The 17,572-nt window shown below is 36.6% G+C and overlaps 1 protein-coding gene across 2 annotated transcripts; it reads left to right on the forward strand.

The window, feature by feature from the left end:
* Positions 1–575: 575 nt before the first annotated feature.
* Positions 576–16,082, forward strand: mapkapk3 (MAPK activated protein kinase 3). 2 transcript variants are annotated; one of them, XM_043251414.1, is made up of 10 exons: positions 578–1,317; positions 9,012–9,151; positions 10,085–10,149; positions 11,609–11,688; positions 11,781–11,907; positions 12,064–12,139; positions 12,243–12,367; positions 13,159–13,244; positions 13,326–13,406; positions 15,121–16,082. In XM_043251414.1, the coding sequence occupies exons 1-10, from the start codon at positions 1,027–1,029 to the stop codon at positions 15,274–15,276; spliced, it is 1,227 nt and encodes a 408-aa protein (XP_043107349.1). In that variant the 5' UTR covers positions 578–1,026; the 3' UTR covers positions 15,277–16,082. The 2 variants fall into 2 exon arrangements, with proteins under 2 accessions (XP_043107351.1, XP_043107349.1); XM_043251416.1 differs by lacking the exons at positions 11,609–11,688; positions 11,781–11,907 and having other exon boundaries at positions 576–1,317.
* The last annotated feature ends 1,490 nt before the right edge of the window (positions 16,083–17,572 follow it).

The raw sequence follows: 17,572 nt of genomic DNA on the forward strand, positions 1-17,572 counted from the left end.
TAAGCACATAATTTACTCACCCCTAAGCCATGCTAGGTTTGTATGACTTTCTTCTTTCAGACGAACACCATTAGAAATGTATCCTGGCTCTTCCAAGCTTAGTAATGGTCACCATTACATTACCATTACAGTGGCCGTTATTTTGAAGCTCCATAAATTGGATATATCAGTCGTAAAACTAATCTATACGCCTCTGGGGGGTTAACACATGTCTTCTAAAGCAGATCAATGGCTTTTTCTAACAAATGTGTAAAAATATAAATATTTTTAAAATTAATAACTCAAATCACTGACTTCAGGCAGTTGTCAAGACACCGGCCTCTTGGCTGACCTCTGACTCCAAGTAAGACAAGTCAGTGATTTGTAAATTTAAAAAAAAAAACTCAGAATGTGTTCTAAAAGAAGAAAGTCATATACGCTTAGGATAAATCGGTGGTGAGTAAGTTATGAGCTAATTTTCATTTTTGGACGAACTATTCCTCAAAGTAATTTCTAAATGTGCGCGGCCCCTTTAAGAAACTAGCGGTTCAGCAGCTCGCGCTTCCGCAGCACCGACCCCACGTGAACGCGCTCACGCGCGCAGCGGCGCTGCAGTCAATGACGGGAGCTCCGCGGGGCAAATCACACTTTCCTTTTCATTTCTGACACTGTCAGCCGGGACCTTTCCTGCTCAACGTGAATGCGACTTGTATTATTTGGCAACGCTGTTTAGGAATTCGTCGTTTCTATAACTTACGGACAGAGCCCTAGCCTGGAGAGAAGGGAATTTAATATTTCTGTTGAACTTAATTCGTGACAATCTTTCCGGCGATGTTAAAACTGGCATTTTATTCACGTGTGTCTGAATATAAGTGGCCCGATGCTGTAATTCTGTAACCGTCAGTCATCGCAGGAATTCATCAGCGGTGTATTTTCGGAGCAGCGTCACTCAGCGACAACTCGCGCGGATAGTTTATCTGTGGATTTTAAAGGACCCTCTCGAGCCGCGTCGAGCGTCTCACAGCTTAACTTCGCCCGCATTTAAAGATGCTCCAGAATGGAAAGTCTCAAACGGACGACGCGGACGCGCCCGAGCCGAAGCCTGAACCGCAAAGCGAGAAGACAGAAGAGACCGAGAGCGCCGCGTCTCACACAGAGAGCGAGTCCGCCGACACCGACTCCACTCGCTTCCCGCTGCCCGTCCATCCCAAGCTGGAAATCAAGCGCCATGCCGTGACCGAGGACTACAAAGTCTCAAGTCAAGTGTTGGGTCTGGGTGTTAACGGGAAAGTGGTGGAGTGCTATAACAAGAAAACCGGACAGAAGTGCGCGCTGAAGGTAAACGACACGATATAACGGGAGAGCTGGCTCAACTCGTGCCATAGGGGAAAAAAGAGAAAAGAGTGGTTTTGATTCAGACCTAACACCTTAAAACATTCAGCTCAATAACACATAATGGGCGTTAACTATTAAAACAGCCTATTAAAATTTAACTTTTCAAAGTATTTTTAACCATTTATGGTCAGAATTGCACTTTTAAAAGTAGCTATACGGCTGCTTCGTTTAGTGTCTTAATATAAACTCCAGAGAGCTGGGAGTGTGGGAAATGCAGAAAGATCGGGGATTTTTTTTTTAAATTGTGAATTGTTAAAATCAGCTGAAAGTGAAAGTCCTTAAAGAACATTAAAATTAGATTTTTGTCAGCTCTGAATTTTATTGGCTGGAAAGAGTTTGCGCTTTAGTCACGAATGACTGAAGAATTCAGGGAAACGTCAAGAAATTTCACTAACATTTTATTAGATGGCAGATACTTTAAATGCAACATTGTAGAACAGCTTTGAGAAACTGTTTCTACAAGTAATTACAGGAGTTTTAGTTCACAATCAAGAGAGTAATTCATTATGTATTTATATCTGATTAGTCTGAATGTTTTCATGTCTCTCACGGCGCTGTACCTCGGCTAAAGGGTGACTAGCCGGAGTAACAAGCAGTGTTGAGGTTCCTGGAAACTGAAGGGCCGCTAGTCACCCAATCTGACTTGGCTCTTTAAGGAGATGAGGTGTGACACACTGCATTGAGGCAGTGCAATGGAAACATGTCACCTAAGTGCCATCATGAACAGGGATTTACTGTCCAGTATAATCCAGCTGGATCAGAGGAAGTCCGTATGCACATAAAGAGATCATTAGAAGTGTAGTAGAAAAACACTATAAATGATAAAACTATAAAATGAAAAAATTATAAAATATGATGCTAATATTAACGTTGAATATACTTATATCTATTAAACTGTATATATATATATATATATATATATATATATATATATATATATATATATATATATATATAATATACTTATATCTATTAAACGTATATATATATATATATATATATATATATATATATATAATATACTTATATCTATTAAACCGTATATATATGTGTATATAATTATATATATGATTTTTTTTTTATATATATATATATATATATATATATATATATATATATATATATTTTTATATATATATATTTATATATTTTTTTTTATTATCTTTTTTTATTTTTATGTGTGTGTGTATATATATATATATATATATATATATATATATATATATATATATATATATTTCTGGGGAAATTTGCCCGTAGTTTAATTGGACTAACAGGTAAGTGTACGAAGAACTTATACCAAACTATACCAAAATGCCAGCAAAGATTCATCTGCTCCTGTTTTTATGTTGTGAAGCAATAAAAACGTATAAACTTCCTTGTAGTTTTGTCAGCCCGTCTGATTTAGTAAGTCTGGATTGCACCTGTTCTCTCTCTCTGTTTTACGGTTTAGTGGAAGATAAACAGCAGCTGGCCTAAGATACACGTTCAGTGTCTCTTGTAAGTTATAGTCAGAATTCGAGTATCGCAGAAAGCCAATGTGACAGCAGATCGTGATCGTGATGGCCAGAGACTCACTTAAAGAAGGCCTATTATTATGAAAATGGCCCGGGCAAATGTTAACAAGGCTCTTTTGATGCTTATTGTGCTATCCTGAATGAGTCTCGGTGTGCTGAAAATCTAACTGACCCTGGTCATTTAGGAGGAATTTATTGCTCAATATCCTCTCTGCTTTTTAATCACATGGTAAACAGGAATAGGGCAGAGCTGTCCGTCAGCTCTTTTAATTAGGGAGCATGTTGATGGCTAAGTGTAATGAATGGGAGCGTATAGGTGCTGTTTAATCCACTCTGTTTAGCTGGATAGAAGCCATCCCTTAAATCTAATTCATTTAATTCACTCTTGATTTCCAATATTGGACTTGAATGGCTGCCAACAAGGAAAAGATATCTTACTGCCTGATCGAACCCCTGAGATGTATTTATTACCCTGCATATATAGTCCAGTGCGGTGATCCCTTCATTTAGTTTAGTTTGCACTGTGTTGATCTACAACATTAATATAAAGGTAATATTTATATAGATTTTTTTAAAGGTGTTTTAGCCATATTTTGAATTGCTCATTGTGCAAATATATGTGACCCCTGACCACAAAACCAGTCATGAGAGTATTTATACATCATCTAAAAGCTGTCCATTGATTGTTTTTGCAATATTTGGCAACTATGGAGATACAACTTTTTAAAAATCTGGGATCTGAGGGTGCAAAAAAAATCTAAATATTGAGAAAATCTTTTCCAAATGAAGATCTTCGCAATGCATCAGTATATTTTTACAGTATAAAATTGACAAAATATCTTATTAAGTAAAGATCTTTACTTAATATCCTAATGCAATTTGAGCCATACAGTTTTTCTGGATATTGCTAGAAAGACACCCGCGCTACTTTTAACTGGTTTTGTGATCCAGGGTCACATATATAATTAAAATGCTGAACCTTATGACAGTTATGTTTTGAAGGACAAGAGTTCTCTACAAAATATATATGCAGTTAAGTAAGGAATAACAGACGGATTGGTGAATTTCCAAACATGAACAAAATCTAAATGAAATATTATGATATTATGTCAATTAAAAACACGACTCTTAATGCATAATTAAAATCCAGTTTTCCTAGTCCAGTTATATTTCGTAACATACATCTGTCTACATAAATGTTTTAATTAATTTTAACATACATGCATTCAAATCTTTTTTTAAGACATACGCAATTAAAATGTATGTTTTCCAGGGCATGTCTTTGTAACATACCTCTGTCAATATAAACATTACAGAAATTATTTTCAAAACATATTTAATAATTATAATAATAACAATTTGTAGGACGGTTATGTTTTTTTGTAACAAATTCTGCGACTAAGACCAAATCAGAACTTTGTTTAATGTTTAACAGTAATTTAATAAAGCAGCCTGGTGGTAAAATGTCAAAGAAAAGATGCGTGCAGCTGAATGGCCGTTGTGCTGTCAGCTACCGTATGCTCGACTGCTTCGTGTTACTTCGTGCCACTCTCTCTGTTCAGTGTTTCAGTTCATCTTTTCACGCTGATTCTCTGTTCAGGATCCAGCAATTGTTCGGGTTCGAGCCTCTTTTTTTTTTTTTTCAAGCCTGGCACATTTCTGAGGTTCATCTGGAAGGTGCTTGATGTTTTCTGCGCAAGGGGATGAAATGTATTTCCCCCTGAGGTAGAAACAGAGAAGGCAGAGTGTGACAAAGCTGTACGACGAATCTGCAGGAGCTGCCAAGTTGTCTGTAGAAATATTTATTCATTTTTTTATGCTGCAGCGATTTGCAAAATCTTGGCTTTGAATTCAACTCGAACTCTGTCCCGTTATTTATTCCTTTACAGCAGACCCGATAAAGAAGAGTGTAAGATTACATGAGATAAGAATACTTTTTACAAAGCGGACTGCTGTGTAATGCTGCGGTGCCTTTTACGAGAGTCTTATTTTAGGCAGTTCGGAGTGTGGCGTTTCACGTGCGATCAGGAAACGTGACTTGGACGAACGTAGAAAGTGCTATAAACACTCGCGCGTGTCTCTGTTTGACCGAGAACCAAACGTGAGGCGGATGCGATTGCGCCGACCTCCAGTAAATCAAGTCGAGCCGCCTCAAATGACAAAACACACCAGAATGCAAAACCCCCACAACGTCTGTAAAGTTTTCGGGGCCGAAACCGAAACATAACGTAATTCCCCACTCGCTTTGGAAAGGTTTCTTAAGGAAACCGCGGTCACAGAAACCTCCTGGTGATACTACTACTACAACAAAAGGCCCTAACGTCTAGTTTAAATGGTCTTAATTTACGAAAAATATTGAATGCATCGATCTAACTACATTAGGCCACACAAACCAAAGTCGTTTCAAAGTATAAATAAGCGAATACATTCATAGATGTGTCATTACACGGTATCTGTCAACAACACCCATCCATCTCTTTCAAAGAAAGAATACAACTTGTTATTTGCTAAACGGAGTCTATAGAGTCGCGTCGCAGTTAACCGAGACTGTTCAACTCTGTGGCTGAGGACTCAGGAAATTAAATGCAGTCATAAAGCTTAAACGGTCAATACAGCCATAATGCATTCTGCTGTCAATCCCTGCAGGAGCGCTGATGAGCTGCCTGTTGCATAGATCGTCTGTTTATGTTTCTGTCGATCTAGCAGGCCGATGGCTTTCATGGCACGCGCATATTACGTACATATTACTACTGCCCTTATTTTAGAGCGTTGTAGCTTGTCGTGGAACTGAAAAAGCGGGCTCAAAAGAAGACGTGACTCATTTGTAAGCACACGGCCACATCTGCTTTCTCTCATAACGCAAACTACTGTATATTTTGAGAGTGGTGCTTGTCTGACACAATGCTGGGGTTTTCTTTTACGTGAAATGAACACTTTTATTTAACGTGGATGTATTCAATTGATCAAAAGTGACGGTATATACTTTTATAATGTCAAAAAAGCATTTCCATCAGTTATATAATAATAATAATATGTTTATTATATTATAATGATCTCTGAAGGATCATGTAACACATCCAGGTGTAATGAGTCACACGACTATTATAAAAAGTAAAACACAAATATAAAAACTACATTAAATTATAAATTCTATAGTTTCTTCTGGCCAGAGGAGAACTGGTTTCTCCCAAGGTTTTTTTCTACTTCCTGTCGCCTCTGGCTTGCATAGTGGGGACATTACTGTTGATTTGATTGCACAGATATTATTTAAACTAAACTGAGTTAGACAGTGACATCTCCGAATTCAATAACGACATGCTTTTAACTGAAAATCGAGTGTTTAATCTTGTCATTATTCACATTACGGACACTCTGTTCTCCTATTTAACACCATTAAGTGCGTTGACACCATCTTTATTGTTAGAAGCGCTGTATAAATAAAGGCGACTTGACTTAATGATGCAGACAATTCATAATTGCATCACAGGAATACATTTATTGGAGTAGAAAAGAGTCGTTTTAAACTGTAATGTTTAAAATTGCGTTTTCCAGAGCCTTTAAAGTCTCATAAGAGACTTCAAAGCCATTAAAGAGTCTTTCTAGAACGCAGACGGCACTCACATTCGTGATAGTAGATGCTGTCGCTCCTTAGAAATTAATCCTTTTACGAGATTACCCATAAAGCTTATGCAGCAAAACCAACGCACATGTGATTTATTGTGTGTGCGCACGTTATCTGAGACTCTCGTGGTTTTCTTTCAACCACAGCTTCTGTTCTGTTATCGTTGTAAAAGGAGTTTCCTGACGTCTGTTTCCCTGTGATTCTACAGCAGGTTTTTTTTTTTTATTTTTTTTTTTTTGTAGGTGGTTTCTGTATCTGATAATCAGGACTAAACTAAAAAGGTTACTCCAGTCACTCGTTTACAACGCTGTCCTCGAAACTCCAGCCCACAGGCATCTCTGTTAAATGACTCAAACTGTCTTTCGGCTGCTGTTAGTCGGAAATTTAACACAGCACGTCTCTCTTTCACCCCCACACTTACACACATATATACACATTGTGAACTTTTAGTTATCAGCTGCAGAGACAGAGACTACGTGGGCGGGGGTCAAATCAAATTGCATGCAGTTCGCGCCTCTGCAAGCGGTTCAAACAGCTTTTGGGCTTTAATTGATAGAAATTAAAACCAGAAGCCCATTACTGTTTGCTTGCATGCAAACAATTGCTAAACTTTTTTTGCGTTTAGTTCACATTTCTTTGCTAGTAATTGTTTTATGTGGCGACAACTGCTTTTATTCAAGTCAAAAATAGTTTTATTATTATGCCGATGAGAGTAATAAACACGTTTTTAATTAATTCATAATTTAAATAAATTTAAACATGATTTTTTTAATCTAAAGTTATATAAAAATATATATTTTAATATTTTTAATAAATAATATTTTAAGAATATTATTTAATGAACAAACACATTTAAATATATTTGGTACAATGTGAGGGTGCGTAAATTAAGAAATAATTTTTATTTTTGGGATAGTTCTCCCAAAAATGAAAATATTCTCACCCTCAGGCCATCTAAGAGTCTGTTTCTTCATCAGAACGGATTTGGAGAAATGTATTATATATCATTATTATCACTTGATCCCCAGTGGGTCCTTTAATCCGCATGACTCCAGTCCGTCAGTTAACATCTTATGAAGAAATGTGATAGAAAACCTAATAAAAGGTTATGATAAAGCCATTTTCCAACTGCTAAATATAAGTTTTTCATCACTAATATTGGCTTCGTCCAAACTAGTTTTAAAGAAATGAACATGTGATTTTGATGTGGGAGAACACTTCATATTTTGGCCATAGTTACTGTTTAAAGTTAAAATGACTAGTTTATTTATGTGCTGTGAAATGATTATAATTGCATCCAACATAAATGTTTTTGTACATTGTACAATACATGAATGTGTACTGGGCATATTTATTATGAATATAAAAAAATACACAAATACAGTATATATTTTCATGCATATACATTTATATATTTATATTCTTGCATTTTATAATGCATAGAAATATATTTAATAAACATAACATATTGTTCTTAAATATACACATGCACGTTTATATATTTATATAAACATAATAAATACATTATGCACACACGTGACTGTATGTATTTATTAGATACAGTCCAAAGCTTTTATTTTGGATGCAATTATTTACTATTCAATTATTTGACAGCACTAGTTTATTACAAACACTTTTCAATTCACTAGATGTTTACTGATGGATGGAGTCAGGTTTCATTCGCTTTCAATGTACTACAAATCAGTTTTTTCTACGCATTCTGTTTGATTATAAGCTGGTCTTGTTTTTGTAAATACAGCTGTAAGCTATTAATGAAACCGTTAGTATCTATGATCATAAACATCTTGTTCCCTGAAAGGGACGCAAAACACTAAAAGGGAAGTTACACTGGGTGTCAATGCATTGGCAGCTTTAAGGCCCCAAAAATACACTCTGATGAGATACATGTGCAATGTCAAGGTCTCACACTGTTCCAGTGAACACCATGTGTGTGACATCCCATTTAGGAGAAGAGGAAGGACAAGCGTAAAGAAAGACCATTAAGGACTTTCTATACTGACTCGGTGTGGGAAATTGCATAACATGCATAGAAATGTATTCTTCTTTTAGATGAAACAAGCTGTTGCATAACTTTTAATGTCATCACATGTATTCATATCGGTCTTCTTTTAATGGGCAGCAAGCGGCTGGAAAACGCTTGAATTTTATTAAAGTAATGTTCCAGGTCCAAACCTATTTAAGCTGCTTTGACAGCACCATATGTTCTGGATACAGTTCAGTATATATAATACATACATATTTCATTACATTTATTGTGTTAATCTGAACTTTTAGATTTGATTTTCATTCAAATTCAAAAGAACAGCATTTATTAGAATTTTTTATACCATAATAAATATGTTTTAAGCAGTTTAATGCACCCTTTGCTGAATAAAAGTACCATAAAAAATCTCACTGATGCAAACTTCTAAACAGCAGCGAATACATTTTTAGAAAATATAAAAAAAAAACTGACAGTGTGCATATGATTTCTTTAGATTCTGTACGAGTGTCCCAAAGCCCAGAGAGAAGTGGAACTGCACTGGAGAGTATCCCCGGGACCACATATAGTTCGGATCCTCAGCCTCTACGAAAACATGTATCGTGGGAAAAAATGTCTTCTCATAATTATGGAATGGTGAGTCCTCTCAAGTGTTAAAACATGATTTCCCATCATGCCCGGCTGCCAGAAATAGTACAGCTCTTTAGTCAACATCTTTAGTGGCATCTCTTTTTTTTTAAAGACACAACAGGAAAAACGTGTCACTGTGGGTTTTTTTCCTGTATTTTTTCCCCAGTGATACCACGTGATCTTGCGTCACAGTCTTGTTCTGAATGAAGGTTTCAGTTCTCCTTTTCACTGATAGTATCTCAAGGATTTTATTCTCATTTGTTTGGACTGCATTGTTATGAATAACTTAAAAATGTAAAAAAAAAAAGAAAAAAGTATTATATTAATAACTTAATATCTTGAAAATGTGCTGTTTTAAAAGTGTTGATGCTTTTCTATATATAGGGTGATATTAAACGCCTTGTGTCCTTTGCTAAACAGCCAGTAGACTCTGGGAATGGGACTTATTAGACAGAAAACATGAGTCACTCGTTTTCCAGAAAAGACTGCCAGCTTTCACACGCAGACGACCTCAAAGTTAACCAAAAGACTAAAAGCCACGAAACTTTGATTTTGTTTCCATGCGGTTTGTTCAAACGGTGGCTTTGAACGCTGTATCAAGTGGCTGTGATGTGCTTTATCTGGGTGCTTGAGAGCGGTCTGAGAGCATTTGGTTCACTCTCACCGTGAGAGGAGCGCTCAGAGGAGCAGAGACGGACTGTCGCAGTCTGAGATGCACAGAGACAAATAGTCCCTCTCTTAATTAGAGCTCATTTCCTGTTTCCCTTGTGCTTTTGGGCGTTTTGGCAATAATATGATTCACATCGTTTCTATAAACCTGAAGCCGTGTTGCTTTCGCGTACTCAGCTGGGAAAAGAACTCAGCTTATTGTGATTGTGTATTTGTGCATTAAGCTGTGTAATAAGAAAATGTGTGTGTGTGTGTGTGTGTGTGTGTTAGTATGGAGGGGGGAGAGCTCTTCAGCAGAATTCAGGCCAGAGGAGACCAGGCGTTCACGGAGCGAGGTGGGTTATCTGTTTTTGTGTTTGTAGCATGCACGCACACGCACACACAGGAAATCTACCGTGCAAAAGTAGAAGTATATTGCCACAAACACACTCACATATCCACATTTAGGCCAACTCGAGCTCTTCGTCTGCCCCCTTTTACACTGTGAAAGCGAGGTTTAATAGATGATTGAATATTTGAAGGAAGTTTTTTAGCTGTCGTTTCCGTTTAGTTCATTACTTTGTTAGTCAACAGTAAATACGAGAAGGCAAACTTCCAATAAGTTACAATTGTTGGTTAGTTGGGTAATTAACTATGTGTATGGAGAGGAAGTAAATTTTTCTACGCGATTTAACAGCAAAGAATATAACACAGTGCACCTTTTCTAAAACCTATTTACATTGATTGGTTAGTTTGTTATTTTTCCATGCAATTTCTTTTTAGCTCGTCAGTTAAAATGCCTCTATTAAGGGTTATGAAAGGTTTTGGGAGAACAGGCTGACATGCATGCAAGCTCAAAAAACACTTTCCTTTTCTTATAATACGCATTTAGTTTCCCTGTATTGCTTAACGACTCCCAAATGATTCGCTCCCCTCCTTTGTGTGCTGCTAATCTGCGGTGATTCGTCCGCTCGGTCGATTTCATTTAAAGCAGCGTTTAGGAATCTATCAATCAATGGGTACAACAACTAACACGATGTTAATTTTTACACGGTAGTCAAGGATACGCAGAGCTAATGTGGGCAGCCATGCCACCGTTTTCCAGAGTCTCCATTTTGCTTCGTTTAAACTAAAAACGCAACCCCGGCGTTTTCAACCAACAAAGGGATCTGCAGTGTTTTCCAAAGTCTCCGTTTCCGAGGGTAGTAGTGTAAACGATATGTAACGCAAACAAACCTGAGATGTATACACATACATTTCTGACTGCTTCTGTGAGCCGGTTTACATAAGCCGTCTGCCATATTGTAATAGTTAAATTAAGTTAAGTTATTCACCATATTACTCAATGAATATTCAAAATAAACCACAGCTTTGTGTGAACCTACAGATTGGTAAATAACAAGTTGACCGCTCCAAGACCACTTTATGCTTTCTTAATTTGCAACTACATGTCTACAAAATCTCAGAGTAGACTGTTAGGGTTAGTAGAAGACGTTTCTCACAGTCAGTATGTGTTAGAAGATATTAACCAGACAACCTACTAATACTCCAATGACTGCTAGTTGACATTAACTTAGAAGAATGTCTAAAGTAGATTATCAGAATAAAGTGTTACCATGTTATGAACTGCATTTTTAATATAATAACAAATGAACACAGGTTAAGAGTCAAATTCTAGATAATACATTTCACCCCTAATTATTAGATTGCTGATAGTTAGCTGGGTAGGTGGTCACTCGTTTGAAGAAGTTACTGAATTGTAAACTTGTATATATTCTGAGGCAAGACGTGAGAGACTCTGATCTGTTCTTGCAGAGGCCTCTGAGATCATGAGAGACATCGGCACGGCCATCCAGTATCTGCACAACATGAACATTGCACACAGAGACATCAAGGTAACAAGCGACTGTTACTAGTAACAGCATTATCAGTGAGGAAACCGGGATGCTTCATGAAGAATATATATATGTGTCGTTGCTTTCCTCAGCCGGAGAACCTGCTCTACAATAGTAAAGAAGACACTGGAGTTCTCAAACTAACAGATTTTGGTTTCGCTAAAGAGACCTCACTGCATAACCCTTTGCAGACGCCCTGCTACACGCCGTATTATGTAGGTCAGTAAGATGAATGTCAGTCTCATCATGGAACGTTCTTTGCCTCTTTTTAAACAGAGACAGAGACTGAGATCTGTTTGTACATGTAGCGTAAATAGAATAACACTCGGTATGCTAATGTAAGTGAATGCGGTTGTTTTTCACATGTGTCTGCAGCACCAGAGGTTTTAGGCCCAGAGAAATACGACAAATCGTGTGATATGTGGTCTTTGGGTGTGATCATGTATATCCTGTGAGTATAACGCTTCGCGGTACCTCAAATGGTAAACGAAATATGTGTTACACATCATTTTAAACTAGCTGAAACTGCTTTTTCTTCCTTACGTGGCATGAAGGTTGTGTGGATTCCCACCGTTCTACTCCAACACAGGACAGGCCATTTCACCGGGGATGAAGCGGCGCATTCGTATGGGCCAGTACGAGTTTCCCAACCCGGAGTGGGCCGAAGTATCCGAGGAGGGTGAGATACGTTTGAGATATTTTCTACTTCATCCAAACTTCATGTCAAGTAATCATGTTGCCTGTTTGCCACCAGAGGGTAGTGTTGCTTTATTTCCACGACTACGTGTAGTCTTTTAGACCTGTTTATGTATTCATGGTTATATATAAGTCAGTATTTAGTGCCAAGTAAAGTTTGCGTGAAAATTAAGCAAAATGTGTGATTAGACAATTATTAAACCATGCACAATAAAATAACATAATAATTATATACGCATAACAATTATTGTTATATTGCTCAATATCATTCTAATTGCATTAATATATTATGTTTGTAATGTTTTTTGTCTAATTTAGGATTGTTCCCTCTTGGTGTAAAAAGCACACATGCACAGAATTAATCAGACATTGTGTTTGAAGAGTTCATTTGAAAAAACGTAAACTTTTCAAAAACTTTTTTTCGTTGTGCATTCCAATTAATTTCAATGAAACTTCTGTTGGGTTATCTTAATTTGGTTAAAAAATAAAAACAAATAAAAAACATAAACAAACTCTCTCTATATATGTTACAATATATTATGTCCCGTCTAATCTAGTCTAGTCTGTGTACTTGTTACAGCGAGAGGGAACAATTCTAAACTGGATTTTATTCAATGTTTTATGAAACACAGAATTATATGAAACATACAGAGTGTGTCACATTACAGCCATGTTCGCAATGCTGTAATGCTGGTCTCGATAATGGGGACCTAAAAAATCATGTTACTTACTTACTTTTATTTGTATAGTTTATGTTATTTTCTTTTCTTTCAGTCAAACAGTTGATTAACCAACTACTGAAGACTGACCCTAATGAAAGAATGACCATTGAGCAATTTATGAACCACCCCTGGATCAACGTGAGTGTTTCAGCTGATTGTTTCCTGAGAGTTATGGTTTGTGTATGATGCGAGGATCCGACGCTGAGATTTTTCTTTCAGCAATCAATGGTTGTTCCCCAAACACCTCTTCACACCACACGAGTGCTGACAGAGGACAGCGAGATGTGGGACGAGGTCAAGGTGAGCACAACCAGCTCTGCCCAATCAGAGAATAAAGGCCAAACACCATTTAGACAGTGTTTTTTTATGTGATGTCTGACGATGAAAAATGGTAACAATATTTTCTGTAATATCACGTGATTCCTCACGGGGGAGCCACACAGCAGAATTAAATCAACTCAAATCAGTTCATTTGCTTTTCAAGTTACTTTAATGGCTATGTATATATCATCATATATGTATGTAATTGAACAGATATATTCAGTATGCATAAATGAAATTTTTATTTAATAGTAGTATCGTCACATGTAATATTACAGGTTTTGTTAATTTTTTAATTCCACTTTTTTTTAATTTTCTCTTTAAACATACGGAGACCGGGTTCAAGTTTGTATGTAGTATAAATTGGTATAATAACGCAAACTCATATAATATATATATATATATATATATATATATATATATATATATATATATATATATATATATATATATGAATAAAATGCTAAAGTTATTTATTAGTTGTAATTCAGAATTATATTTAGATTTTCTGTTTTTACTTTTTGTTAAAGCTTCAGTAATTCTGTTATATTAATTGTTATATTAATCTCTTTTATTTTCATGTCTATACCATTTTTAATTTTTGTTTATTAGTTTCAGTTTATTTAGTTTTCAGTTACAGTTCAAGTCAAACTACAGAAAACAAAAATGTAAACTAGCTGAAATAAAATTACGTAAAATAATTATGTAATAAATAAATAATTACTTATATTTAATATTTTATTTCAAGCTATTAAAATATCATTTTATTATATGGTTTTATTATAAATGTTATTATTAATATTGTTCCTATTTTAATCTAAACTGCATACCCACATTAATTATAAATAGCATTTGTTATACTGTTTAAATACATAGAATATAGAATATACATATGCCATTTTTATCATCATTGTTATTATTAAGAGTAATTATTTTAAATTGCATACATGAAAAAAAAAATATTATTATTAATAATACTGATGATGATAAAAGGTTTATATATATATATATATATATATATATATATATATATATATATAACAATTTAGAGAAAGTATTCATATCCCATTTTTTTCACATTTTCACATTTTGTTATGTTGCTGCCTTATATTAAATAATTTTTTTCACATCAATATACACTCCATACACCATAACTGCACTGCAAAAAGCAGGCTTTTAACATCTTTGCAAATTTATCAAAAATAAAAAGCTAAAATAATTCCATTGCATAAGTATTCATACCCTTAGCTGGAGCAGTTGAAATTTAGCTCAGGAGCATTCATAATGCTTGTAGATGTTACTACTCGGTATTACGGTGAGCCTGTGGCAAATTCACTTGAATGGGTATTATTTGAAAAGGCACATATGTATTAATAAAAGGTCTAGCGGCTGATTATGCATATCACAGCAAAAAACATGCATTAATGTAAATAGAAACTGATTGAAGAGCTGAGAAAGCCACAAACGGTTTAAGCCAAGCCACACATCTGTGGCTTCACTGAAGGGTCACAGAAGCACCGAGCAACTGATGGAGAAGGGCTTTGGTTAAACCATAAACCTGATGTTCACTCTAGAGACCTTCACGATCAAATATTTCTGGAGAAACCTGAACATGTGCATCTGCCCCCATTTACTATATATACTGTATACTACATGTTATAATATGTAAAAATTTTTGTCTGTTGGTTTGTAGGAAGAGTTAACCAGTGCATTGGCCACCATGCGTGTAGATTACGAGCAGGTGAAGATCAAGGACCTGGATGCCTCCAGTAACCCCTTGCTGAACAAGAGACGCAAGAAAGCAGCGACAGGGGAGAAGAGTGGAGGGAGCGGATGTAGCAGTCAATGAACGACTGGAGACGAAGAACAGGCCGATCAGTGACATGAAGGGAAGCGCAAGATCAGATACAAAGAGCGAGGAGCGAGAATGGAAGCACAGCGAAAAAGATGGGCTCTCCACAGAAGAACAGAAGATGGATGGATCAAGGGAAAAGGCAAGAACGGGAGACAATTTTGTTGATGAAGAAGAAAAATAGAGGAATAATTGGACGTGTATACAGACAAAGTCCTTATTTCTATCACCAGCAGGGAAAAAGCTGCTTTAAAATCCTTCAGCTGTGTGCGTATGCTGTATGTGAGCGTTCATCAATGTCTTTTTGTGTACTGATCTATCACTTGATACGTACTGTTAGCACTGTGTGTGTGTTGTGTATGTGTATTTGTATACAGCGTGTTTCCGTGTGTCTAGCCCTATCATGCAGTTCACTCCAGACACTTGAGTATCAGTTGACCCAAAATGTATAATTTGCCGAAAATGTACTCACCCTCACACCATCCATGATTTAGAGGAGTTTGTTTCTTCATCGAATTGCAGCTTTATGTCACTTTCTTACCTATCGGTCCTCTACAGCGAACGGGTGCCGTCAGAACGAAAGGGCACAAAGCTAATAAAACACCACAGATAATTCACACCGCTCCAGTCCATCAGTTCACATCTTGTGAAGCGAAAAGCTGCAGGTTTGTAAAAAAACAAGACATTTTTAACCTAAATTAGCAGCAAATTAAAAGTTTTTTGGCAAACTTATACTTCAGTATGTTGATGCTTGGGATTTTGTTATCAGCCCTTTTTATTGCAAATAAAACAATTCTAATTCATATTGAGAGCGATTTTGCATCTGTACTGGAAATATTTCACAATATATTACGAGACATGGTACTTGAGTCACTTCCTGAACTCATCAGCATATGCATAAGTTACCGAAAAGCTGAGCTCAGATCGTTTCCTACGAGCTTCATTCTTTAGTGGAGAAGTCAGTTCTAGAGAAGTTGACGTCTCCGTACTCCATCTCTCTTTTCCGCCATCTTAGACTTTCAGCTGTTTAATATTTCAGCTTCCAGAATGTGCATTAACCAGAGATAATTACCCATTCAGCTCATTATTAAGATGAAATACTAGGGTTTCCCACAGGCACTTTATACATACAAAGCCGGGCAGATTCCGAGAAGGAATGTTTTCCTGTTTTTTAAATCTTTTATTGCGGAAATTTGACAGAAAATGCATTGCTTCAAAGCAGCCTGCGTTAAATGCCCTGCTTTCTTTGTGGTCGGGCACTGCGCGTGCGGTTTATAAATAGCACTTATCATACAGCGTTCTGGGGCAACGCCAGCGTCGGGCCGGCTGATAGCGGGCCACTTACTAGTGAACATATTTAGATGACCACTTAACAGTGACCTTTCCTCTAGTTTCTGCCACCTGATGTTTGAGGAACAAGCGCCCGTGCCATGCCCTGTGGTTGAAAACTATTACACTGGAAACCGTTTTGAAATTGTTTGGGTTTTGTCAACAATCATCACATGCGACTTACCTCGAGATCCACACTCAAAGTTTCAAATGAAAATGCCAGAGAGTTAAAAGTACATTTAAAGCTGTTTTGTTCAAATACCAGCATTGTTTTGTTTTTATTGATGTACTGCAATAGTTTTTTATATTTATATTCTTGTGTTTGATATTATATATAAATACACTGAGCATATCTTTCTGAAATATGTACAGGGACGCGTGGTCTGAAGAGTAATTGTTTACACCGAATCTGTGAGGCTGTTTGCTCGAGCAGGTCCATCATGCCGTGAGAGCCAGGAATAGGGGTAAGACTCGTAAGGCAGGGTCACTGATCACTATGGCCTTTATGAAGAATGTTCCGGACAAACACGTAAAGGTCGGGGGCCGTTGTCACAAGTTGTGTATTTATTTTCAGCCTCCTCCGATCTCTTAATTTACTCCTATTCTAGCCTTTTTGACACTTTATTATATTTAATCAGACATCCCTACTTTTTTGGACAGTTATTGTAAATGTAAAAACAGTGCACTGGAGAGATCGCAAGCTTTTATGTGCGGGTGAGCGTTTGCATGCACCGGATCGCATTTACGTCCCTGTTCCTAGGGACCCTTCTTAATTTCATGCCCTCATCACAATTTCATGCCCTGCTTTGTTCAAGTCTGAGCGTAACCGTAGCATCACACTTTTGCCTTTTTTTTTAACAGCTTACCAGAAAGTCTCGGTCTGGTGACTTGACAAGCAACAAAAAACACTGACTCACATCGACAGCAAGTCAGCTTTGTTTATTGGTATTTTTGTGTATAGTTG

Source organism: Puntigrus tetrazona, chromosome 11, assembly GCF_018831695.1.
Source record: "Puntigrus tetrazona isolate hp1 chromosome 11, ASM1883169v1, whole genome shotgun sequence".
Lineage (NCBI taxonomy): Eukaryota > Metazoa > Chordata > Actinopteri > Cypriniformes > Cyprinidae > Puntigrus > Puntigrus tetrazona.

Excerpts from the sequence above, each read along its gene's own strand:
- mapkapk3 (XM_043251414.1), top strand. The coding sequence starts at position 1,027 with ATGCTCCAGAATGGAAAGTCTCAAACGGACGACGCGGACGCGCCCGAG. Across the intron at positions 10,150-11,608 it reads CCAGGCGTTCACGGAGCGAG|AGGCCTCTGAGATCATGAGA; the intron begins GTGGGTTATCTG and ends CTGTTCTTGCAG. Across the intron at positions 11,908-12,063 it reads CTACACGCCGTATTATGTAG|CACCAGAGGTTTTAGGCCCA; the intron begins GTCAGTAAGATG and ends ATGTGTCTGCAG.